This window comes from Vanellus vanellus (genome assembly GCF_965231255.1).
Source record: "Vanellus vanellus genome assembly, chromosome: 3".
Lineage (NCBI taxonomy): Eukaryota > Metazoa > Chordata > Aves > Charadriiformes > Charadriidae > Vanellus > Vanellus vanellus.
Genome location: NC_138907.1, coordinates 96,217,676 through 96,242,769, shown reverse-complemented (window position 1 = coordinate 96,242,769; position 25,094 = coordinate 96,217,676). Strand labels below are relative to the sequence as shown.

Genomic DNA, 25,094 nt, shown 5'->3' with positions numbered 1-25,094 from the left:
CTGTATGTAATGTGAAATTGTGTGATTCCACTCTTCTTTCCTTAGAACACTTTGCTCATTCACAAGACCAAATGAGCAAGGCTGTGGAAATAGTTCCCATACTGCAGAAACTGTAAGTTTGGAAGTAAATGGCGTGAAAGGTGGTAAAAAAAGAAAGGATGGCTTTGTGGAAAAGGCAGACAGATGCCACTGAATGAGTCTGCTTTTGCATCATAACTCTTACATAGTGCTGACAAATTATTTAAATTAAAATAGCTACATTAGAAAGCATTCTGCATGGGGCAAGAGCAGGGAATTGGATGCCTGAAATGAATTATCTGGGTACAGGTTATGCAAAAAAGCTGATCTGTAACAACTGTAACTGGAATCAATAGTCTTGAGCTGTGCTTTCAACTTTTAACATGGTAAAAATTCTGTAAACACTGAAAAAAATTACTTTTAAGACATACCACCAGCAGCCAACATCTACATCAGCACATTCTGGGGGTTTTATGTAGAAAATAATTACCTCTTTTTTGTCTTTTGTATGCGTGTGTGTCTGTCTGTCTGTCTGTCTGGTTTTTGGCTTCTGTACTAAGGTGAGAAAGATTTGATATGATAAAATGGTCATTACTGGGTTGTGTTAGACTTTGATGCATGACTGTCCAAGTGCCAATATCTGTGTCTTAGGAGAATACTACTAGCAAATGCATATACATTTTTTAATTTTGAACCCAGTTTTTCAACTTTGAACATAATCAATATTAGAACAGAGATAAATTTATTAATGAGATTATAAGATGCAATTGCTTGCTGCAGTGGGAACTTGACTCACTGAGTCAGGAAATCCTTTTAGTGTTTCATATGTTTTCTTCCAGTGCTCTTGAATGGCCAACCAATCACTTTGTTTTATTCAAGAAGGGATTTGAATGGTGAGCATTAAGTAAGGCTTGGTACTCTTATGAGTTTAAGACACACAAAAAAACATTTGAATAAATGAGGCAGGCAGAAAAAATACCTAGCATTGTTTACAAAACACTGTACCATAATGTGAATGTGAATGTAAAAGGGGTTGAAATATTTTGAACATGCAGCTTTAATTTGACATTTCTTAGTTCATAGTTGCTTAGTCAGGCAGCATTATTTAAAAAAAAAAAAAAATAAACAGTGGTTGCTCTATAAATTTCTTGCTTAGAGCTTTTGTTGCTGTTTTGAGGCTATATAAAGCAAAAATTGAGATGAAGCCTGTCTGACTGTTTTAAAATGAAAAATAGAACTCTTGTTGGCAAGGTAGTAAAAGGTGTGACTGGCCTCCCATTGGTTTAGGAGTGTTGAGAGAAGGGCAAATATGTCCTAGCCTTGCTATCAAGGTACCTTTTCCCTCACCAGTATTTCACAATGGTCTTGTTGATTATGTTAAGCTGATTTAAAAGACACGACTATTTGGTAGATGTCTCATGTAGATGTTCTATCGATATCAATACAAAGTGTGATTAAGGTTGACGTATAGGCACAAAGTTCTCAGAAATTAACCTCAGATACATCAGGGGTAATCATAAAGAGAAGCTATCGCAATGTAAACTTTCAAGACCTGTAGGTATTTAAGACCCATAGGTCAATATTTCTGACATCCATTTTCCAAGATTCTTACAGGATTTCCATTTCAGATAAATTTCTTAGCACAGATATAATTGGATTAGCTATGCCTGTCTGTTCACTGTTTTGTCCTCCTAAGTTCAGTGGAAATGCCTGCAAATGCCCGTAGCTTTGCACATCCCAGAATCAGCTATGCAATTCGGTTGTCTTATTAGTGCTTTAGATGAGAGAGGTGAAGGTTAAGTAAGATATAAATGAAACCTAAATATCTAGGGTAGTATTTTCAGTAAAGCATCAGTCAAAGGGAAGCATTTAGCAGTACTGTAGGCTTTCAGGAAAACCATGACCCTCAGAGCATGTTTTTACGTCCCTTCTGGGAGATTGCTGCCTCAAGAATGAGCCAAGAGAAGACATCCCTTCAGGGGAAGTACAACCCAGCTCAGCAATTTTCAGGGGAAAGTTTTCTGCAATTTTTGTCAATTATATCTGTTTGTTCTAAGGGGAGTCTGCTATCGACTGTACGATTATTAAGTAACCAAGAATAAGCTACACATATTAAACGTATCTAATTCTAGAGCTATTTTAAACATGTTTTATCCATTTCCCTACATCTCTGTAATGGGTTTTTAGAGATCCACTTTCCTTGCATCTTTTTTCAGAGCCTTAGAACAGTACACCAAATTCTGGTGTTATGGGACTTTCCACAGCAGGGGTTGAGCCTTCTGAATGTGAGATTTCACAGGGTGAAAAAGACCCAAGATGTGATTTTTTATGATACATGGACACAATCTGTTCTGTGGTGTAAATTAATACACCACAGAACAGCAAATATTGATAAGCAGCTTCCTCTTAGATGTTACAAGTCGTGTAGCTGCCCTGAACTAGTTAGCAGCATTAAATGTCAATTAAATAATGACCACTTTTAGCAGTGCTTAGTGTCTATTATGAAAAAAATCAAGGTAATGCCTCTGAAATTGCAGAAACTAAGGCAATTTATATCATCTCATAGCAGTTACTCTTTGAGCAGTAAGAAATGAATGCCCTTACCTTCCTATAACAAACATGTGATTTAGGAAGTTCTTTTTCTGTTTTGAAATGATGATATATCTTGTATTGCTTAGAGTTTATAGTGGATTATTTGAATTACTTTTAGATAAAAAGAGCTATTTTCTTTTTTATCTAAAAAGGATAAAATGCAGCTGTAAACCTGTATGAAAATTTGCCCTCCATAAAACATTCCAGAAATCCTGGAATAAATCCTTGTAAAGGCTCAAAGGCAAGCCATAGTTTCTGATGGAACTCTATTACTCTCCTAGGCAATCATAGTAACAACAAGCAATAAAGAATCTCTTTTAAAATGACATGTATTACAGTGCACCTATAAGAAGTTGACCTATTCTGCAAGATAAATAGAGCACTCACAGAATACTGCAAAAAAGAAGAATAGGAAACACATAATTTATGTCCTTTAAAAATGATACCACTGGAAGTAATATACTTTAACAATGCCTGGAAATAAATTAGAAATTGTGCCTTGGGCATATTAAATAACCAAGACTGTTGAGATGTTTAAACTCAGTATAATTAAGCAAGTTAAATGATAAGCCTAGAATATCCCTGAACATAGATTTATTTACTTGATTTGAAGAGAAAATAAATGCAGAGGCTAAACCAGAAACTTGTGCAATATAAAAAGCCATTTTAAAATTACCAGTCCATCAGATTGTGTGATTTATCATAATTTCAGACAATATGGTAATCCTAAATCTACATTTTTATAATATCAGGTTGTGCCACTACCATTGTCAGTTTTGGCTTCATAGCACAAGCCATGCAATTTAATTGTGTCAAACCCACAGTTCCAACTGAATTAAAATGTATTTTTAGACATCCACACTTGGTTTAAAAAAGTAACATGATGCTTACCTTCTTCCTACCCTGATCATTTGTTCCATTGCTTCATTATGCTTTTTATCAAAAAATGTGCATCTTATTCCTGTTTTGAGGCCTACCTTATGCAAAGATTTTATTTTTTTCGTAAAATGCACTAAATATGACTGAATCTCCCTGGAAACATGCTAAAGGAGTAAACAAATATTTTGCATGGTAAGTTGTGAATTGTAAAAATTACATAATTCCATTTTGTCCTTTCATCCTTGAAGAGGGGTGTCCTATATTTAATGTAGCTTCACACTAGTGCCTAATGATGCACGTGCTTAAACGTAGATGAGGCAGAAGTTAATGCCAGACGTTCTTCGCCACCAGATGCCCAAAGACCCTAGGGTAATTGTTGTTCTTCATTTGTATGTCTCGTTGAAAAGAGCAAGTCTCTGCAAAACATAGGCTGGAGAGGAAGGGGGACAAGATTCCAGATTTCCTTGGCTGCTTTCCTGAATTGCTAATTCTAGCCAAGGGTCAGCCAGAGCATCAACAGAGAAGGGGGAGAAGCCAGAGTTCTTGCCAAGGTGATCTTAATGCCACATTTCCCTCGTCATTTGTAGGCTACCATTTCTAATCATTCAAGAAGCAACAGGAACCCTCTTCATTTTTAAAGGAATGACTCTGTCTAACTTGAGGGCACAATTTAGTGTAGCAGCCTATACTACTTGTTGTAATAGTATTACATTAATACCTATAACTCTGTGCATTTAATCTAAATATCTTTCCAAAGAGGAACACAAAATTTGTTCATCCTAGTAACATGCATAGAATATGTAATGTTTTCATCATCCCATCCATTCATCCATCAGTATCCCTCAGACCGCTTAGCAAAGCTAAGATACGTATGCAGCTAATCGCTACATTATCAGCTCTAGCTGATTACTTTTGAATGACATTTTGAAAGACTAATTTTTGTTTTCAACAAAATTAATAAAACTTTTTAGCTAGTGATATTTACTAATCCACATCTGTAGCAACATACTAGGTAGCCACTTTCAGATTCCTGGGACAGCTTTCTGTCATTATATTTCAGGTAAAACTGATTTCTAACCTGTGCAATATAGTAACCTATACATACAGAGGTGATGAAGCATGAGATGCTTTTTTTTTGTTGCAACATTTCCCCTTTCAAGTTTATACAATGCTGGTTATCCTTTGGCCACATTTTTTGCAAACAACATGAAATATAGTTAAAAGATTACATCTCACTTCACTGTTTTTATTTCAAAGTTGATGCAAAACTTCAGTGTAGGCTTGTGGAAAATGGTTACAATATATTAAGTGTCTGATTCTCTTTTGCCTTTCAGCTCACTTTGAAATGAATACCCTATATATATGTATATGTAGATGGGTGTATCTTACCACTTATATATTCCTAACGCTCTTAAAGAGGATCCTTGGAAAAGGAACAGGATAATATATGGAACTTGGCAATGTTTTCTGCAATTTTTTCAATCGTGTCTTGAAACTATTTCCTTTTAATCTACAAAGTGAATTCAGAAATAGCCTTCCCAAAGACTTAAATGTCATTTAGTGGCACCGTGGGGCAAAATTATTACATTATTCAGCATAAAGTGCAATATAATTCATTAGCTGAAAAAACACTATCTGAGAAAACACTTTCATGGATGTCTGAAAGACAAAATGCAGATGTGACAGATACATTTTTTTTTTCTGTTAGAAATTACAGGTGTGACACTTTATATGTGTTTTATATTAACCGCTCATCTCAGAAACTAAATCAGATAGTCAAATAATGAAATCCCTGAAGTTTTTCATACGCAGTTTTCTTTGTTGAAGGGCACAAAAGCATTCAATATTTACCATATGTCACCCCCAATGTTATTTTCTCCATCAAAACAACTCTCCTTGCAGTGTAGTAGCATGAAGAAGATATTTTCAGCATTAAATCCACTAACAGGATATAGAATAAGCATTTGGCTGCCTACTCTGGTTACACAGAAGGAGCACTCCACAGTGAGTTTAGGTGTCTACTACAACGCACAGGGGAAGTTAAATATCTAACAAAGAGATTGGCATCAGCCATGGTACAGGGGTGGGATATCCTGAGCTAGCCAGGAGAAGGTATTGCGGAGACGAGGGGGCTTTATGTCTCAGCTCTGCTGGGCCCTTCGCTTGGGTTGGATTTAGTGTCTGATGCTACACTTATCCCTTATAAGATTCACAAACAAGAACCTGCTTTAAGAGTTCACTGTCTACTCCAGGTCAGCCTTTTTCAAAAAAACACAAATTAAAGAGGAAAAGCAACTGTTGTCATGGTCATACCAGGTAGCACAATGATTAGAATAGTCTTCTGAGGTATAAGGTACTCATGATAATCTCTGGTTTAGTGCTGAGATTTAAACGTGGTGCTCTCATTTCCTGTGTGAACATCAGAGCAGATCAAAAAGGACCTCCGTCAATCTCTCTTACAGGAGATATTCCCTTTGTATTAATGATTTAAAATATTTATCATGCCAGAGACACAGTTAATTATCTCTAGCTGACGGTCAGTGCATGCATATGAGGGGCCTCAGTTCTTGCTCAATGAATGTTTTGCTCTCTTTGGTGTGAGGTGCAGCCCACAAATCCATGTCCTGAGACTTCCTTCTAGATCAAGCTCCACACCCAACTGATACATCCAGACAGAGAAAAATCCAGTGACAGAAGTGTAGATGTCTGAGAAATTTTACTTAGACATAACCTGGGTCATCTCTTACCTTACACAGTATATACATGTGCAAAATTTAAAAAGCATAGCTAGTACTTACCTGCCAAGGAGATGGTATTTTCTGCCATTTCTGCTTCCAGAAAACATTTGAAGATGCATTCCACAAAAAAAAATATTAAGTGTAAAGATCCTATAAAAACACTCTTTGCAGTAAAAAGATTTTGGAACTTACCGGAACAGAAATTTCAGGATTATTTTTAAGTTTTCCAAGGACAGCAAAGCCATCAACGCTGATTTTCCCTTTTGGTTTTATGTTTAAGGATTCTATTTTAATACAGTCAATAAAAAGTGTGACACTGTTTGCTTCCACACTTATCATAAGCTTGTGCCATTGGGAGTCAAACAAGAAAGGCAAATGCAAAAATGATGCAGTTTGGAGTCTTCCATCCACTCCTTTATAAGAAAACTCAACACTTTTCATTTGACCATTAAGATTCACTCCAACTTGTTCTTTTCCTGAAGAATCCTGAATCTGCCAAATAGTCCAGTATTTCTGAAGTGTGGCCCCAGTCATCCGAAAAGTAGTTAGAAAGGAATATTCATCAGGCAATCCATTGGAATATATGGCACTGTGTAGGATCAAAAACATAGTAAATTTGTTGTGTATTTGTTCTGAAAACCTCCACATATCAACACAGACTAATGAGAAACAGTTACTCAGTGGAACCATATTTCAAACTTGCTTTTATCTGTGCTCTTCTGCATGGAGAATCCCAAAACGGGATGTCCTTTTGAGTCATTAGTGTTGCTAATGGCAAAAGGAACTGGTTCAGAAATGTGGGTTCTTCCAACATTGTACAATATTTATGAGAACCTTTTCTAAGTGTAATGGATGGAGCAACAGCAGACTCCTACTTCACATTTAGAAAGTATATCCTACAATTACGCTATTTCCTACCATTAGACTTGGAAAATCAGTCAACATACTGTGACTTTATAATTGATCAGGTAGATAGTCAGTGCAGATCTGATTTGGTTTTGAAGACATAAGAATGTCTTTTGCAAATGCATTTTCTTGTTCAGCCTGACAATAACCAGTCTGTTAATGTATTAACTATCACTTCAGCAGAAATCATTCAACAAATCATTCACTGACAAATATATGCATAAGAACCCACACTAAAAATGTATTATACCCTGCAACATTCAACCACAAGACTACAAGTAGCAGGGAACACATTTGTCACGTCTAAAATGTTTCATTCTTTTGCAGTTCCTATAACATGAGATTTGGAAACCCAAACAAGTACTACTGGCAGTGTCACTGCGCAAAGCAGTAATGTCATTTTTTATCTCAAATATGTCAGTGAATCCAATAGAATATTTTAAAAATATGCCTTTCCATATTCTGTGAATAGTAAAATGGTAGTGTCATAGTCCTGTTGACATCAATACATTATTTGCCATCTATCCACATTTAAGAATAAGTTGTATTTGAGTAAATTTATTAAATATGGAGACATGCAGAGCTTTTTTGTCACTAGTTTTCATTAGAACAACTTCTTAGGCAAGGAGGCATTTTGAACAAAGATTATTTTTAAGTGGTAGATCAATCCTATCTCAGCACAAATTTAGCCAGCATTAGTGAACGTCAAGCCTTAGGCTAAGGAAAAGAAAAAAAAAAAGAAAAAAAAAAGAATAAATTAGTTCTTATTCTGTATGTTTGATAACTACTGATTTAGTAAGAGAGTACTTCCAGATAAAGCCTCCACAATTTGTAGTTTTGATGTTTAAGTGTCCAAAGCTGTAGTGCAATCATATTCCAGCAGGCGACGGCACAGCCTCAGCTAGCTTTCAGTAAGGACCAGGGAAAGGCTGGCAGCAGCAGCAGCAGCAGCTTCGTCTTATTAATAAACTACCCAAACTGCAGGTGTTTTTCCTTTTCCCCCACGAGCGTTTACGTACACCTGAAAGCTGGTGTATGAGGAAGAGGCATGTTTAGCTGGAAGTTTATTTCATTACACAAGGTGTAGAGATACACTAAGGTGTCAGAGGATGTTTCTCACTGTTATCTTTAAACTGTGATTTGCTATGTCTTGTGTCTCTGTTGACTACAGATGCAGTAGTCTGATCCAGCTGGCTTTGTCTGGTAGGATTTTATCTAACTTTTTATGTTCTTTTATTGGTTTTATTTTTCAGTTTATATCTTGCCATCTTAAATACAAATGTCAATGCATGGACATTGTCCCTTTTCTCCTGTTCTGAGCCCTTTCCAGTGTATGCTACTCTCCCCTATCCTTTTGTTACACTTCTATCCTACACACAATATATTTATATATTCTTTCCTGCTCCAGGAACATACTCCCTCTCCCTACCCAGACACACATTAGGCTTTTGCTAAGCTCCTGATCCAGTTCAGCACATCTTTCATGGCCTTCTGTGTCCTTCTTCCTCCATAATATCTCTTAAAACAAGTATTTCAATGTCCTCTGCTGCTAAAACCTTAGCTCATCTGAGTCATTTATCTCTTCATTTGCTGAATTCCACTGTTTGTTCTTGCACAAGTGCTGGTTTTACTACTACCCTATTGACAGTGGCATTGTTAGGTAATTGTTTAACATGCCTTCATGTGAAGTTCCACTTTCTCTCTGTCAAGTTCAGTGACTTCAGGGGATCTGATACACCAAGCTCTGCAGCTAAAGGAGGCGTTGCTAATCCCAGATACTCTGAGGAGAGGTTTTCATTCTTTCTCTGCACTGATAAATTTTGCTGTCATGGCAATACTGGTTAAAATATCACACATATTCTCACCCCACCTCAGCTGACATAACTATACTGGAAAAAAAAACAACCAACCAACCAACCAAAAAAACTAGTAAGTAAACGTAGTTACACTTTTAGATTAGAAGATTGTTTATATCAGATTGGCAACAGGATTCTTTGCACCATATTTAGCTATAGTGTTAGTCCTTTACAAGCCATTATATGGGTCCTCGTTCTTTTTCGGAAATTAGAAAAAAAATATGGTAATATGTGATACACAAAGAAGAGAAATTGTGTAAGACTTTCTGACATTTGTAAGAGAAAACTAAATTATAAGAAATGTATACAGAACAGTAAAGATAAAAAGTCAGTGCACAAACATGGACAAATATTTAGATTTAAAAAAAACTTTTAATAACCAATCAGAAGAACTGCTGCCTCTGGACTAAAGACTCAGTGTCAGTAATGTGATTCAACATAATGAAGAACAGCATGACCCCTCGTGAGAAGGGTACTCTGCAGGGGCCTGCTACTGTGCAAGGTTTATACTTGTAATTCCACAAGTAAAGCAGAGACAGACTTATTTCAGTTACTCCGAAAGTAATGCAAAGGAATTAAATTGTCTTTAGTTGTATCAGTGTATTTCAATACACACTTTTTCCCAAAGCCCGTGATCTTTACATAGGCAAAAAGCCTACTGAAGTCAGCAGCTTAAAATGCTAAATATTTGGAAACTAAGGAAAATTTACCATGATGTTCAAATAAACAATTGTAAAAAGGTCATTCCTCCATCTCACTGCAAAGAGTGCTGGATTCTGTAATCTTGTTGAACAGCTGATAACTATATAAGCACTTAAATGATTTACTTAAGTTATTTTTAACATAGATGTTTCCAATTCCATTAATTTATGGAAGGAAATCAAGCAATTTTAAATTTAGAATCAGGTGAATGAGCAAAGGAAAGATTAATATGCAAAATTATTTCAAGCACAGTCCAAATTCAGTCCTGATCCATTTCCTACCCACTTAAAATTGCCAGGGGTATAAGCCATCAGATAATTTTTTTATTCATTTTTCTATCTTGTTTGTAAGATAGCTGTCTAGTCCTGCTTTCCTTGTGTACTCAAACTATTAACTACTTTATGTGTGAAATGAGTGCAAGATCGGGTATTTTATCAGATATTTGATTCCTTGCTTAATTTTTTTAATACAGTTGGGGGGATGAAACGTGTAAATAATCTAAGGGAATTTCTGAAACACCACTGTTTTCTTTTAATCTTTTTCATAAATACCTAAAAGCCTTGTTAATCCCACAGCTTGAGTGTTTACCAGGAAGAATTCTTTAAGATTTCAAGGCTAAGTCCTGTCAAGGCATCAATATACTCAAGATAAGTCATCTGGCTGAGCAGTGGAAACCCTGAACAGTCCCTCTGACTTCAGGATTCATCAAGAGCAGCAAGTATTTTAAAAGGTTAACTACACATTGATTTGAATACTACAAAATAACTGCTTATTTTATTGAACCTTTCTTTAAGGGTTTCTTTAAGAGTTAGGTGAGCTCCATTGCCCACTGAGATAACTCACTCCTTGCTAAACGAAGATTTTAGAAATGTTGGTACAATCCACTAGAGATGGCTTCTCTGGCCAACCTCATGATAATGCAATATCACGCACCCAGGGGTGGGGATTCCTTTGCTCAAGCTGGAGACGCTTGTATCTGTACTTCCTGAAGCTTCCTAGAATCACAGCTGACCTGGCAGGTGCTATCTGGCAGTCATCAAATAAGCAATAACAATAAAATCTAGCTAAGCATTTTTAAAAGCAACTGGTCTAAGTCATTAGCCAGAAGCAATTTGCTAGAACTCATTACCCTCAGCTGGTCTCTATTCTTCAGAAACATCCAGTTCTGAACTAATTATTTCTGTTATGAGCTAATTAGTTTCTTAGCTGCATTTTGTCCTTTCCATTACAGTGTCATCATCAATATCAAAGGAGTGGTACTATGTAAGATATCTTACTTTTAATGCAAAAGGAAAAGCACCTGAAGAACTCTGGATGGACGTAGTAATGCCAGACCTTCAGGCATAAGCATTTGAGGATCATTACTTCACAGAGAAGTATTATTCCCAGAGGACAAATCAGGAAATCAGCCTATGAAATTCTTCAAGCTTACTGATAAAGCTTTATAAACTTCCGATTTTCATTTTATAATTTCTTATTGTACTGTGTTTTTCATGTCATCTGCTAAAGTGGTCCGCAGTACACCACTACCCCAATGTTGTGGGTATATATATAGAATATAAACACTGCTCAAAAAAGCAGCTTAAATTTTTACATTGGTCTACTTTCTACTGAGATGAGGATGCAGGCAGAGGTAACATTTCTGGAAGGCTCCTTTCATGCTAGTAAATTCAATATGCCCAAGACTGTTCTCAGATACTAAGTTCAGCTGGCATGAAAAAGTTTAAACCTGCTTACTTCCAAAATACAATGACTATATGCAAGCTGCTTATTGGGAATGGCCCATGCCCTATGCTAGCTGCTAAGCTGTGCCCAGGAGTTGTTTAAAGAGTGCTAATTGGTCTGGACCCAAACCATGCCATGGTCTCGTATAATATTTTAGCAGTATAGATGATCGAGTGTGAATGCCTTGGAATGTTCTCTGGCATTAATTTATCCATGTGAACACATGGGCCTTGTGATGTGACAGCTGCGTTTGTGAAGTCAAAGGATTAAGATTTCATCTAGTGTATAAAGATAGGTAGCCCTCTTTCCCCATATAAAAACATATCATGAACATATTCCTTTGTGCTAATATATATTTTTTAAAGCTTGCAATCAAAAATCAACACAATTATTGTCCAAATTACCAGCATTAATTTTGTACTTACTAACTGGTGGACACCTACAATAGGTACATAGACTAAATCGAAAAATGACAGGTTCACTGTGTCAGAGACAATGGGTATGAGTCATGGCAGTTTCCCAGGTTCTTATCACACAAAGAACTCTATGTTGATTTTTAAGCATATTTTACACTAGAAGAAGCAATGGCCAATGGGGATTTATGTGGGTAATGGGAGAAGCTTAAGTCAAGACTTCTGTGCAATCATTTCTATTCATTCTGGGATATACTTCTGAATCTTGGCAGGCACACTAAGCAGCAAAAAGCCTAAGCTACAATTTAGTAGTGTTTTAAGGAAGCTATACAAGCTTTTCAAGGCATAAGCTATTGCTACAGCAAAACCTGAATAAATACGCTGAGCCATGCCCATCTAATTGAACTCTCATTCCCATGCCATAGCCACTGTAACATGGGCTTGTCTGTATTATTATAATGTTCATATGCTAGTCTAAAAACTGAACTGACCTGACTGGACACTGACAGTTAGGCAAGTGCTCTGTACCGATACTGTAATTGGTTTGCTTGCCATTTCTACACATGCACCCACCTCCCCATCCCTTCCCCAAAAGCCTTGAATGCCTTACACCAGGGAATGGGCTTAATTAGGGTGACCCCTACCTATTTCATAAGGCAAGAGAAGACATTGTCCATGGCCATCGGTTACCTGGTACTAATATGGCTGCCCATTAACGAAGGTGTGGGAGGAGATCTCTGCAGCGGAGCAGGCATGGAGTCTGCTGTTGCATGACGTGTTTATTGAGGGTCCCTCCTCAGTGCTCCTATAGCACTTGTGCCTTTGTTCCCACCTCAGCCGCCCAGCTCAGGAAAACACTGCTGGTTATTTTTTTTCCGACCTCACTCTAGTTTTGCCTCCCCCATCTCTCGGCGAAGCAGGAGCTCAACAGCGATGGAGGCACGAAGCGGGGAGTTACACCCCGTGTGCCTGCCCGGCCACAGCCACGGCGGGCCCCGCCGCTCCTTCGCTCCCCAGCGGTGGGGAGGTATTTCAGCACCAGCGGGCGAGGACAGCTCCCGGACAGGCCGGCGGAGGAGGGCGGGGGGCGGCTCGGGCGGCTCTCCCCTCCCCTCCCCTCCCCTCCCCTCCCCTCCCCTCCCCTCCCCTCCCCTCCCCTCTCCTCTCCTCTCCTCTCCTCTCCTCTCCTCTCCTCTCCTCTCCTCTCCTCTCCTCTCCTCTCCTCTCCTCTCCTCTCCTCTCCTCTCCTCTCCTCTCCTCTCCTCCCTCCCTTCCCTTCCCTTCCCTTCCCTTCCCTTCCCTTCCCTTCCCTTCCCTTCCCTTCCCTTCCCTTCCCTTCCCTTCCCTTCCCTTCCCTTCCCTTCCCTTCCCTTCCCTTCCCTTCCCTTCCCTTCCCTTCCCTTCCCTTCCCTTCCCTTCCCTTCCCTTCCCTTCCCTTCAGCCGTGGGTACCCCAGGAAATGTTGACATTATCCAGGTGTGAATAAAGGATAGCAAGGGATGGACGGAGGGAAATGCAGCAGGAGTTCAGGGTTGCTGCAATGACTGGGTCTGAGAGAGCCAGAGCTGTGCCCCTGCCATCAAAGATGTTCAGCCTCGCTTGAGGTGTTCTGCATGACTTGCTAACTCTTGTAATGCTTCTCAAGCATTTCATCATCGCAAATTCATACCAGTAAAACCCAGTCACCATGCCACATTATAAAGATTATTTGAAGAGTTCCATTTAGAAAAAAAAAAATCAGAAATGGCCTAAGGTGTACTTCTCCTGTGCTGTTAGCCTCAGCTACTTACTGCCAACTTCACTTGTGAGTCAGCTTACTGACAGGGGCACACTCCAAAATAACTCTGGAGCAGAGCAGCAATATCAGGCTCAGTGACAGAGGAGCAGCACACTGATGCACTAGAGCATTGTCGGGAGTCAAGCCTTAACGCATTTGCTTGGACAAAACACTCAGATCAAGTGTGAATGACGTTTTACTTTGAACCAGGGCCAAATTTCAGCTATACCGTGAGCTAGCATTGCAGTGTAACAGCACCACGCTGACTGGAAGTGCCAGTCAGTGTCTTGAATATAGTAAATTGATGCTACGACAGTACCCAGTCAACAAGCCTGGTGGCGGTAGTCAGCTCAGATGACATGGCGTATTAATGCACCTGATATAGGCTCAATCAGGGGTAACTTGTGTATATCAAGCATATATATCACTAGAGCAATCTATAGCAATAAGTCTAAGGTTTCTTAAAAATGAAAGTATTACAGCTTTGACTGTTTCTGAGCTAAGAAGCATGAGTTGAGAGTTTGAGAATCTCCAACTTTTAGTGAAACGAAGATCCCATTTGCTGTCTGCGGTTGGATTCACATTTATCCACTAGCGGCCTTGATTTGCCACTGGGATGGAAAGTAGTCACGAGTCCAATGTAACCATCCAGTTAAGCTGTAAACTAACTTAACCTAATGGCTATGAAGGTAGAAGCCAGGGAGGACTGCAGCAAGAAAAAGTTGTAATAGCTGGAGAATGACAGAAATGTTTTGCACTCCAGATATTCCTAGCTGAAACAGTAGTCCAATTAAAGGTCTTGCCAGTTAATTGCTCAGTAAAGGCATTGTTGATTACATAAGGTGCTGGACAAGAATCCAGGCTTGTCTAAGTTTGGCAAAGACTCGTCTACCCTGCTGTACTGTCTCTATTCCTTCACTGGCAGCAAGTCTGGCCTGTAAAGCACAAACACAATTAGATTCCCAAATCCCGGCTCCTATTGCAGCTTGCCTTGACACGCTAAGTAGTAGTTTGTAGATTAAGTGACCATAAATCAGCCAGGAACACGCATGCACCAGTTATCCAAAAAGCAAAAATTTATCCTACCTTGTCTCTGCAGTCCTGACATGATCAGAAAGATGTCTTTGTGTCACTGTTTTGAGAAAACATTCCTCGCTCTCCTCCTGTTAGCTCTTCTTTGCCCACCTACCTCTTTTCAAGTCATCAACAACTTTTGGCTTCACTTCTTAGAGGTAAATCCTTTTCTATCGACTAATCTTGAGGCACCTTGGGCAATATCATTGGTAGAGGAAAGCGAAAGTCCCTGAAATTGCTGTTACAGAATCAGTCTGGTCTGGTGGTGGCCATGAAAAAAGAAGTTGAACTCCTCTTTCCCCTTCCAAAAACTTTGCAAATGAGGTGATCTGGCTGGGCAAAGGATCTATCCTTTAAATGATAATGTTGTAAAATATGTATATTTTGAAGTCAAACAACAAAAAGCATTACCTGGTTGGGATCCTGAAGTCTACATTCGGTCCCAATTTATAAGCCACTTGTAGAGAAGTAGAGCCCACTACTCTCTCGATAATTCCTTGGGATGCAGCTTTCTCTATTTGGAACTGAGAAATCAGGTCAAAGCCTACAAAAAAAATATGCATGTCCAGAATGTAACTTACATTTTAATTCAGTTAGAGAACTGTGCAGTCACAGAGCTGAATATAACCCAATAAAGATTCTGAACAGCAGCTTTTTCCTGAAAAAGTTGGGATGCTACTTGCCTGGTAAGTCATCTTGGCCAATCCTGATTGTTGGGCAGAGATCAGTTCTGTGACTGGCACCCAGAATAACTGGTAGTCCTACAAAAAAGGGTCAATTTATTAACCATGTGCTTGCACATGACCTCAAGTCACTTTAAAAAACTAAGTTAAGCAACTGTAAGAATATTATGAATTAAATAGAACTATAAATAATAAGTAGATGTATATAATAATCAATTTAAACTGTATTCAGTGAAGTCAGAGGTCTAAGAAAATAAACATGTGTTTCTCAAAAGCTGCAAATTTAAAATTATAACTTGGTTGATTATTTGATTAATTTTTTTAAGCCTTTAAATGAACGTTATAATAATTCTTCTTTTGCAGAGCTATGGAGGAATAGTTGTAGCATAAGAAGGTCTGCTGTGTAAGGAGTTTTTGGTTTGGAACTTTTGGTGGCTTAAGCAAACTTTGAAAAAAAAAAAAAAAAGAAACGGTTACCTAAATCAACAGTCTCTCTAGTCCCAAGAAAATTTAAACAAACTTCTTGCCAACTAAAGAGGCTGTTGAGAAACTGTTGGTATCTTTTCCGTCCTCTCTGATATTCCAGGTGTTCTCACCTTCCTCTGTGCCACATTTGATCAGAGATTGGTCATTCATACAAGAAAAAGTTACAGGCCCTTTTTGTTGACCCAAACAAGAATGTAGAAGAATTTTGTTTGAGGAAACCAAATTTTAAAATCTAATTTTTCAGACTATTGTCTGTCTAAAAGTCCTGTAATGAGCATGAAAACCTAGCAGATTCCCCTAACTTAAGGAAGAAGGAAGGAAAAATAAACATTCTTTAGAAGAGTTTAAAAGTCCTGTACAAGTCCAGTATCAGGTCAATCTGGAAAATGTTAGTAGAGTCTGGATGGGGAAGAATGAAGCATGCGAGTTGGAAGGAGACATATTTCTAACCTACAGAGAGCCTCTTGTGTGCTGCAAAGGCTCAACCATAAATGTGGGTTTCCTTCTGACAACATAGACTTAAAGGGAACATTCAGGTTGACATGTTACACCTTAGAAACAGGCTCATTCTATATTATTTGATGAGACATATGGCTGACATCCAGCCATTTACATTTTATGCCCAGCAAATGAAGTGGAACCAGTTTGTTGCCACATGTAGCAGAATATCTAACTAGAAGCACTGAAAGATGGGGGGAGGTTTGTCTCCTGTATCTACCACCTATATCCAGATATTAATCCTTACCTTAAAAAAAAATCTAATACCACATACAGCTCTTAGTTTTTCGGCTCTTTCTCTTATACATACATACATACACACACACATAGAGACAGTTCTCCCTTTCTATGATAGCTAGCTAGAGAGGATTTTAATTTTGAATAAGCTCAGAATAATTCTTTTGACAGTAAAAATTATAGAAAGATAAAATGCAGATAAAGTCCATCTCCTTACTTGATTGTTGCTGGATGGTGGCTGAGATGAAAGACCACAGAAAACTACAGACGTAAAAGAAGACTGTAATTTTCCTGTAAATAGAAAGAAAACTCCAGTATGAATCTATAGTTTCTCACAGGTTCTTATTGACTTTCTCCTCAGAGCTGTACATAATAAATGTATAAAAACCTAAGTTAAGGATTTACTAACAGATTTGACAAGGCAGTTTCTTTACATGAAAACTTTTTATCTTTGCCTTATAATAAAACATGTCAATAAAGCTCTTTCTATTACCATTTCCTTCATATAATGCTGTCATAAAAGCAAACAACAAAGGCGGCAGCTGGCAAGGACAGCTTTAACTGTTCTAATCTCTTATTTACAGATTTCTCTAAATCCCACTTGTTCTCTTACCAGTTGCTTTTCATCTTCACTGCTGGCTTTCTTCACTTCTCTCATGTGAATACGTGGTGTACACAGTCACACTCTCTGCTTCCCTCTCATTAGCCCTTTAGAAGAGAGCAGCAATGGGTGCAGACGGCTCCTCCTGCCCCACGCAGGACCCAGCAGGGAGGGAGGTGCGGGCTGCTGGCTCTGTTTTAATCTTGCAAAGGGAAGGAGGTGGAGGCTGGACAGACATGTGTGTCCTGGCGGGCCCTGAGGGCGGATCTCTGGAGCCGGTTGAATATAAAGAAGCCAAGAGAGCAAAGAAAAGGCTGCTGCTTGCGCCAGCATCAGGGTAGGGAGATTAAAAAACTGCGAATTCAGCGATGCCAGTCATTGAATGGCGGGGTCTGCTGTTCAGCCAGGCAGATGAAAGAATAACATGTACCAGGGGGGTCTGAAGAAGTTGGTGGCCCTGATGTGGTGTTAAGACTAAAAGCTTTGCGAACAAGAGAAGCCCAGTCCAATAAAAAAGGCATTTCCATTTCTTGCTGATTTACTTATCGGATGGCCTCAGGAGAAGCCTGGCTGGTGGTGTCCCAGTTGTTTCTTCTGAATAAAACCCAATTATTTAAAAGGGGTTTCATTGCTCAAACTTGAACCTTTTCAAGCAATACACATAGGCATTGGCATTACTAAGCAGACTCCTGTTCTTCAGCTGTCGATAATAAAATAACCCCTTTTTCATGGGCTATTACACATCTTTGGAGACACAAAGACATTTATTCATATTTGTTCACATGAATGTAAGAAGAGAGAGAGACTAAAATCTGTATGCATGAAAAGACCAAGGAAAACGGGTGAACAGCCAGAAGGTCCTGATAGTTACTGCAGTCAAAATTCATGTATATATGGAAAAGTATGCTAGGTTGTGCTAATGCATCACATTTGTAAGGTTTCATCTTCTCTAGACTCTTAATATTCTAAGGTAGTTCAAATTTCCAGATTTTTTTTGAGTGTGGGATATAGCAAACCTCTGCTGTCTGCTGAGAGTCTGAACCAATAACTGAGTGATGGACTACCCCATTCATCCCAATTTGCTGTAACTCACATTCCCAAAATTGATAATTCCAGTGTCAATGTTGTTCACACCTTTATCTCTATTGTTAGAAAGGGAGGGGCTATATCATAGACATGAACAGTTTGCCATGAATAATGTTTCCTTTTCCTGCCTAAGCAAGCAAATCTTGGTTGATAACACTTTTTCTCCCTTCAAGGGAAATGTACGCTCAGGGAGCCTTGCAGTCCAGCATCATGATGGTGAACATATGATATCTGTGTCAGAATTGGCACATGAGACCACTGTCAATAAAGAAAAAAAAAATTGGAGAAATATTAATTTGATTTCACAGTAAGTTTGCCCAAGTGACCATATACCTGAGTCGCTTATCCACCATGCAAATATTAACATTCTGTCACTCGGCAATATCTCTAGGGCACAAGAGGAGTCTATAAGGAGCAGGAGAGCGGGACGTGGAAGTCACCTGAAGCTGTAAGGAAGGGGAAGGAATGATGTGGCATGGGAAGCAACAAGTGAGAGCACCCAGGGCTTAGAAGGACTACCAGAAGGTTTGTGAAAGAATGGAAAAGAGCCCAGTGCCAAACTATCTCATTTGTCATATATAAGTTGTGGCATTAAGTTTGCTTTTTAGACTGCTTAGTATTGCCAATTTCTTTGTGGCGGCATTAAGGAAGAAAAAACTATCCCTGTACTTAGATATGAAACTAAGTGATACCATCTTTGAGTAAATTAGCAAATATTTCTTGGCACATGACATGAAGATGTCTGCCATTACTTGTGTCTGGGGTTATTGACATACACATAATCCTCTCCAAAGAGGGAGGGCCTTGTTCAGAGAAATTCAGAGAACACAAACTCTATTTCTGAACAACCTATGATGTGTTTTCATTTGTATTTCATTTTAGCAATTCTCATGGGTGGAATTTCTTTTATGCCTGGAGTATTTTCCCAATCCAGAATCTTCAGAAGACATACTTACTGAAATAAAACATGGGAGACACTATGTAACTAAGGCTTGGAAAACCCATTTAGTATTCTATTTGTGGGCAAAGAAAAAACTCTTTAGAAGATGATAATAAGCTCGGGTTGTCCTGTGTGCATTTTGATGTCTTCATCTTGAAACGAAACTCACAATATAAGATGAAATTCCTGATTAGATGTTCTAATAATAATTATCACATAATCTTCAAAGAAGAAAAGTATTTGCAGGCAAACTAATGGTAGCTGATTTATTAGCCCCATGATCTCATCAATACTATTCCCATTTCATGCAAATGTAAATTGAGATGGAGTAGATATCTTAAATAACTTGCTGAGGGTCACAGAGACAGTCCCCATCCAACTAGTGCTTGCGCCTAGATGATCTAACTATTTTGATGTGTCTCTAGGTCACTTTGTATTTTTCTTTTTTTAAGAATTGGGCTAATGCAGATATTTTCAGAAAATCCCAGTGCACAGTGATTGCTGTTTAGCCACGTGCTCAGGGATAACAATCGTCTAAGCACTAACTGTTCAACTGTTGAAAGTAGATTAATTAAACAACATAGAACATGATTCTCCAAAAGCTCTCTGTTCTTTAACTAAGGTATGGTGACTTCATTCAAATACTATCTCCTGAAAACAAGCTAAGTAGGAGTGTCATCACCTCACTAGCATTTTAAAGTGTGCTTACACACCTGACTTCACATTCCTCTCCTCAAATATCTGATTCCATATTCCTGTTCTTCTGTGTAGCTTATGTTGGAGAACATGTATTCATACAGCTGTCTGGTGAGACTGCAACTGGATTGGAGGGAAATAGCAAATAAATCTGGTGGACCCAGCTTCTCTTGCGGGTATAAAACTTGCTCTCTGTGATGAAAAAGGCTGCAGTGAGGTGGCTGTAGTTAGACTTTCAGAAGGCTCAATCCAACAAAAACCACAGAAACCAATGTTTGGCTCAGTAAGAGCTGTTAAATGTGGCAGAGAAGAAAGTTCCTCAGTTCAGGCTTGGGCTGAGAGAAATTTAGGATGGCTAAATTAAGCCATCTCCTGATGTTTATTGTTTGACTGAGCTTGAAGGAGCTCAGTGTCACTGGCTTGTACTTTCGAGCAGGATTTTTAGGAGGGATTAGGCAAGTTTGTTCTTCCTCTGAAAAGTATTTGCGGCATATATGCAGGAACTGAGGGCTCAACATCAGGCTTGGGGACTGGAGGAACCAATGTTCAATTTGCTTTGTTAAAGTGGGGGCCCTGCCCACGTGAGCGGTCTCACAAAGGAGCAATGGTTGGTGCCCCCAGTCCTGCCCCACTCTTCCATGCACGGCTGGAGGGGAGAGGAGCAGAAGGGAAGACTGGAAAGAGGTCACTTCTTATTTATCTCCTATCTCCTGGAAGGTTGTTTCTGCCTCCAGTGGTCTTCTCTAAATTGTGCCTTCAGTCTTTTCATTTAACTTTAGCTTCTAAAGGCCACATTCTCTGTTTGGTTTATAACAACAAAAATCTTCTTTAAAGATTTCAACCTTCTTTATCTTTACCTATAGCACAAGGGTCACCACTGTCTTTGTAGTTTAGCAGACTGGGATAAGCACATACCACTAACTTGTGTGTGTTTGTTGTTACATTGTGTTTGGCTCTTATAGCTCAAGATTAACTGTGTGTGGCTGTGAGTAATGGCATTTCTGAAAGATCTGCTCTTTATTAATCACTCTAAGAGTTAAGACAACTTGGACCTGTGACGGATCTCACTGACATCAAGGGCAAAACTTGCACCGACTTAAGCGCCTTTTAATTAAACCAGCAACAAATAATTAAACCAGCATCCAAAAGTGTAGGGTAATTGAATTGACAGCAAAACTATAATCCTTGTCAGGCTCCAACACGTCGTTGGAATTTAACAAATAATTTACTATCCAATAAATTCTTACCTTCATCATAAAAATGTACTTTTCTGTCCAAAATTTTATTAATTTTGGCATAGGAAGAAAACCAACTTTTCTTTCCAAGCTTTTGGATGCCATTTTTTATAAAGACCAAACAGCTTCTTTCTAGGAGAGGTTGCTCAAAGAAACCTGGCAATATGTGGGGCCAGATTCTCATCTCTTTGGCACAACTGTCTTTCCCAGTGAACCCGGCTGTAACGGCAGCGCAGCCAGTTTGTGAACACCCAGGCTGTCCCAATGTAGTCTCCAAAATTCAACAAATCCCTCCGGAGTGTTCTTGGAGAACAAACAGAGATGGTCTATACATGGGGCCGGACAAAATTCCACCATAGCTCCATATGCCCTTGCTGTAATAATTCTTTCTGTGGATGAGGTTCACAGTTCCCATTACCTTTGGATGAGAGTCTAGATTGTGGTATCTTTCCGATTTTCATTTCTTTCTAGGTCAGAAGATTTGTACTTTGTCTCCAGGGGTGCCAGACAGTGATTATCCTGAAATGTTACAGTCAGTGATTCCAATTACCTCGAATACAGGAGAATTTATTTTCTAGTGGAAAGGCAGAGAAAATCAAAAGAAAAGTTAAGTAGACTTCAAGCAGAACCATGCTATTATTGCAATGAACACAGCTGTGTTTTGGGAGAAATTAGGATTCTGATCTCCCTTAACTTACATCTGTGTCCATCTACTGATCACACTGATTTTACTGACTCTGAACTACTGAAATAAGAAACAGGCTTCACCTGTTTGTGTTAGTTTTTCAATGAGCATAAAACGTAGTGAAGAAACTCTCATTTATACTAACAAATAGTATGACTAAGAGCTGGGTCCAAAATTCACAACTGCATCTAACTGACGACAAAAATCATCCAAATTTGGAAATATTTTCAGCCACAATGTAATAAGTCTTGATAATATTGTTTTATACTGTTCTCTTTTTCTATCAGTGCACATTGCCTAAACATTACCCCAGCTCACTAGCATCATTTAGATGATGAAAATCATGTTCTTTCATGTTTCAACAGAACTGGGGAAATATAACATCTCTCTAAATACATTCAGATTCTTTTTGAGCCAAAATTATGTTACCTGAACACCAATTTCAATTCTTAAAACCAGAACTTTTTGTAATTGTTGACGTGATGGAACTTAGTTCCATTGATATTTATCTCTAAATGCTGCAGCAAGCATAATTTATTTTACTGTCATGAAATACCCTTTGAGAGCGATCATGTCCTTGCTAACACTGGTAACAAACCATCCGTTGATTTAAACGGGATCAGGATTTCCCTCTCTTACACAAGCATGTATGCACCACTACACAGGTTCATAGGTAAAAATACTCATGAGAATAAAATTAGTGCATAGTTATTTTGGACAGTGACAACTTTAAAGGGCGTGCTTTCTCCAGCGCTCCCTGCCTTCCCCGGCCAGGTTCAGTACCCTGCCTCCCATCCTCAGCCCAGCCAGGCTCCAGCTGCCCAGCCCCAAGGACAGCACAGGTTTCCCTCAGCCCAGCTTGATGCCCCTTGTGAGAAAAAGCCACATGGGACACGGCAAAGGATGAGAGGTCCTGACAAGGCAGGGAAGGAAAGAAATGCTCATTTCACATACTCATTTCCACATGTCGTGGTTTGGGCTGGGCTCGCCACTAAAACAGACAGACGGTCTCTTTAACTTCTCTCCCAAGGGAGAGCTGAATGAGCGAGAGACTTACGGATTGAAAAAGAAACTAAACTATTTTAATGAAATATTATCACTAAAATAATAATAAAAAAATATAATTATATTAATAAGAAAATAATGCAACATATACAATACATACAAAACCATATTGAGCTCCCAGGATTACAATCACATCACCAGCAGGCACTGGGAAAGTCCCAGACTGGACTTAGTGATGGACGGGAGCTGAACTCAGGAACTGGATTCAGGAATGCACAGATCTGGATCAAAGGCAGATAACAGAGTCCTCCTTGGACAATGGCCTTTGAAGAAAGAGAGCTGACCCTTTGATGCCTCAGCTTTTATACTGAGCATGAGGCAGATGGGATGGAAAGCCCTGTTGGTCAGTTTTGGGTCACCCATCCTGTCTGCCCCTCCCCACAGGTGGGACCCCGCTAAGCACTTCCATTCCCCACCCTCCAAGTTGGTGGATAACAAAGTCGCTGACCGCAGCTGTTATAGCAATAAGTATAAGCAGGAGCCTTTCTGCACACCATTCCTTGGTATTCACTATAAACATCAGGCCTTACCACTCCGGTAGTAGACACTGTCTGAAGAATATGCTATTAATTTCAGAGAGTTAGAAGAGGGTTAACTGAAAAGTAAAATTACTGAAAAGAAAATCAGTTCTGTTTTACCTCACATCAAGACAACATGAAAGAGCAAATTCTGTGGCACAAATTCGGATTTCAGTGGCAGCTGGAAAAAAAAGCCAGATTTCACACTGTTGAATACCATGAGGTTTCTGTAGTCTGAGTCCTCAGTAATCCCTGAAGTAATTTCAGGCTTTTCGCAGATTTAGGTTCATGCTTATTCAAGTACTGTCTGAACAGCTCTGGGACGGGGAGAGTTAGTTTGTTTTATAATGAAAGCTATGTTTCAACAAAGTATGGTATTAGGGCAGATTCTAGGACCACAGAAAGCTGGCACATACAGGCCTCTGTACAGAATCAATGACATTTAGAATATATATTTTAATCTTCAAGATATGTTCTGTATCAAAAGAACTGTGCCAGAATTTAAAACACATTCTTTTCTCTCTTCTGGGAAATATAAAGGACATAAACACTTAAGAATAACACAATAATAAAATGCTGTGAAGTATGAGTCTAACAGTTTAAAAGTATTTAATTACTTATAACAAGGCCTACATTTCCATTGCACCAATTTTGCACTTGCACTTCCACTTCCACCTGGTTATCGACCTCAACAGAGTTACTGGGTTGCAGAAAATGTTCTGGTCAGAAGCTCATTCAGAGAAAACTAAGCAAACAAAAAATTTGTTAACGTTATTCCTTCCATTTTCTCTCAGTGAATCCACCATTACACCACAACTGGCAGTGTGCTTCTGAGCAATGTGCCGCCAAAGTGACAACTACAGAGTAGGAAACAAAGGGTAGATTTAATGAACATTTCAAAGCAGAAGGCGGCTTATTAGCGAAATCCCACAGAGATTTGTACAAAGGCCTGCGCTGCTCAAAATATTCATAAATGTGATCTGTAAGGAGTGTGAATAACAGGGAGGTAACATCTGCAGATACGAGGAATTTACCTGAGTGATAAAAATCAAAGCTGAGGGTGTAAATTGCGGGAAGGTCTCAAAATACCTAGTAAGCTTTTGATAAAATAGCAGGTGAAAGTCCGCATAAATGAAGAGGAAATTATTGGCAGTGAAAAAGCAGTTCTAAATTTATGGTTGCTTCTACCGTTCTAGAAAGGTATCTGTCAGCCATAATAGGAAGAACTATGAAAACGTACCTCAGTGCTCGGTAGTGGGCAAAAAGCAAACTGCTTGTTAGTAACAATTAGGAAAACAACAGTGAACATAGCAGAAACCATCAAACTGCTGCCGTATAAACCATGGTCAGCAGGTATCATCAAAGGTTTGGACTGGTTTCAGTAAGAAAAAAATAAATAGATGAGGATTCTTCAACCTTGAAAAAAATGGAATCTAACAAAGTCTAAGCAGCATGGCAAAAGGGAATAAAGAACAATCGTTGCTCTCTTGCAGAACAAGGACCAAGGTTATCAGCCAAAGCTGGAAACCAGAAGATTCAAAACGAGCAACAGACAGCACTTCCCATACAACATGTGGGTGAGCAGTGGGACTCTTTTCTGCCACTTACAGCATTCACCATTGTGAATGCTAAAAGTTGTATGGCAAAAGAGTCATGGCAGATTAATGGAGACCAGGGACCACCT

The 25,094-nt window shown here is 38.9% G+C and overlaps 1 protein-coding gene across 1 annotated transcript in view; it reads right to left on the bottom strand.

Annotated features, from left to right (window-relative positions):
• COL9A1 (collagen type IX alpha 1 chain) overlaps positions 1-17,211 on the bottom strand; it is a gene marked incomplete at both ends in the record, with an annotated part of 75,128 nt that extends 57,917 nt beyond the window's left edge. The window contains 5 exons of the mRNA XM_082480633.1: positions 6,420-6,816; positions 15,092-15,224; positions 15,364-15,441; positions 16,802-16,875; positions 17,198-17,211. Coding sequence (XP_082336759.1) covers positions 6,420-6,816; positions 15,092-15,224; positions 15,364-15,441; positions 16,802-16,875; positions 17,198-17,211 — 696 coding nt within the window. The remainder of the gene's footprint in view (positions 1-6,419; positions 6,817-15,091; positions 15,225-15,363; positions 15,442-16,801; positions 16,876-17,197) is intronic.
• Positions 17,212-25,094: the final 7,883 nt, after the last annotated feature.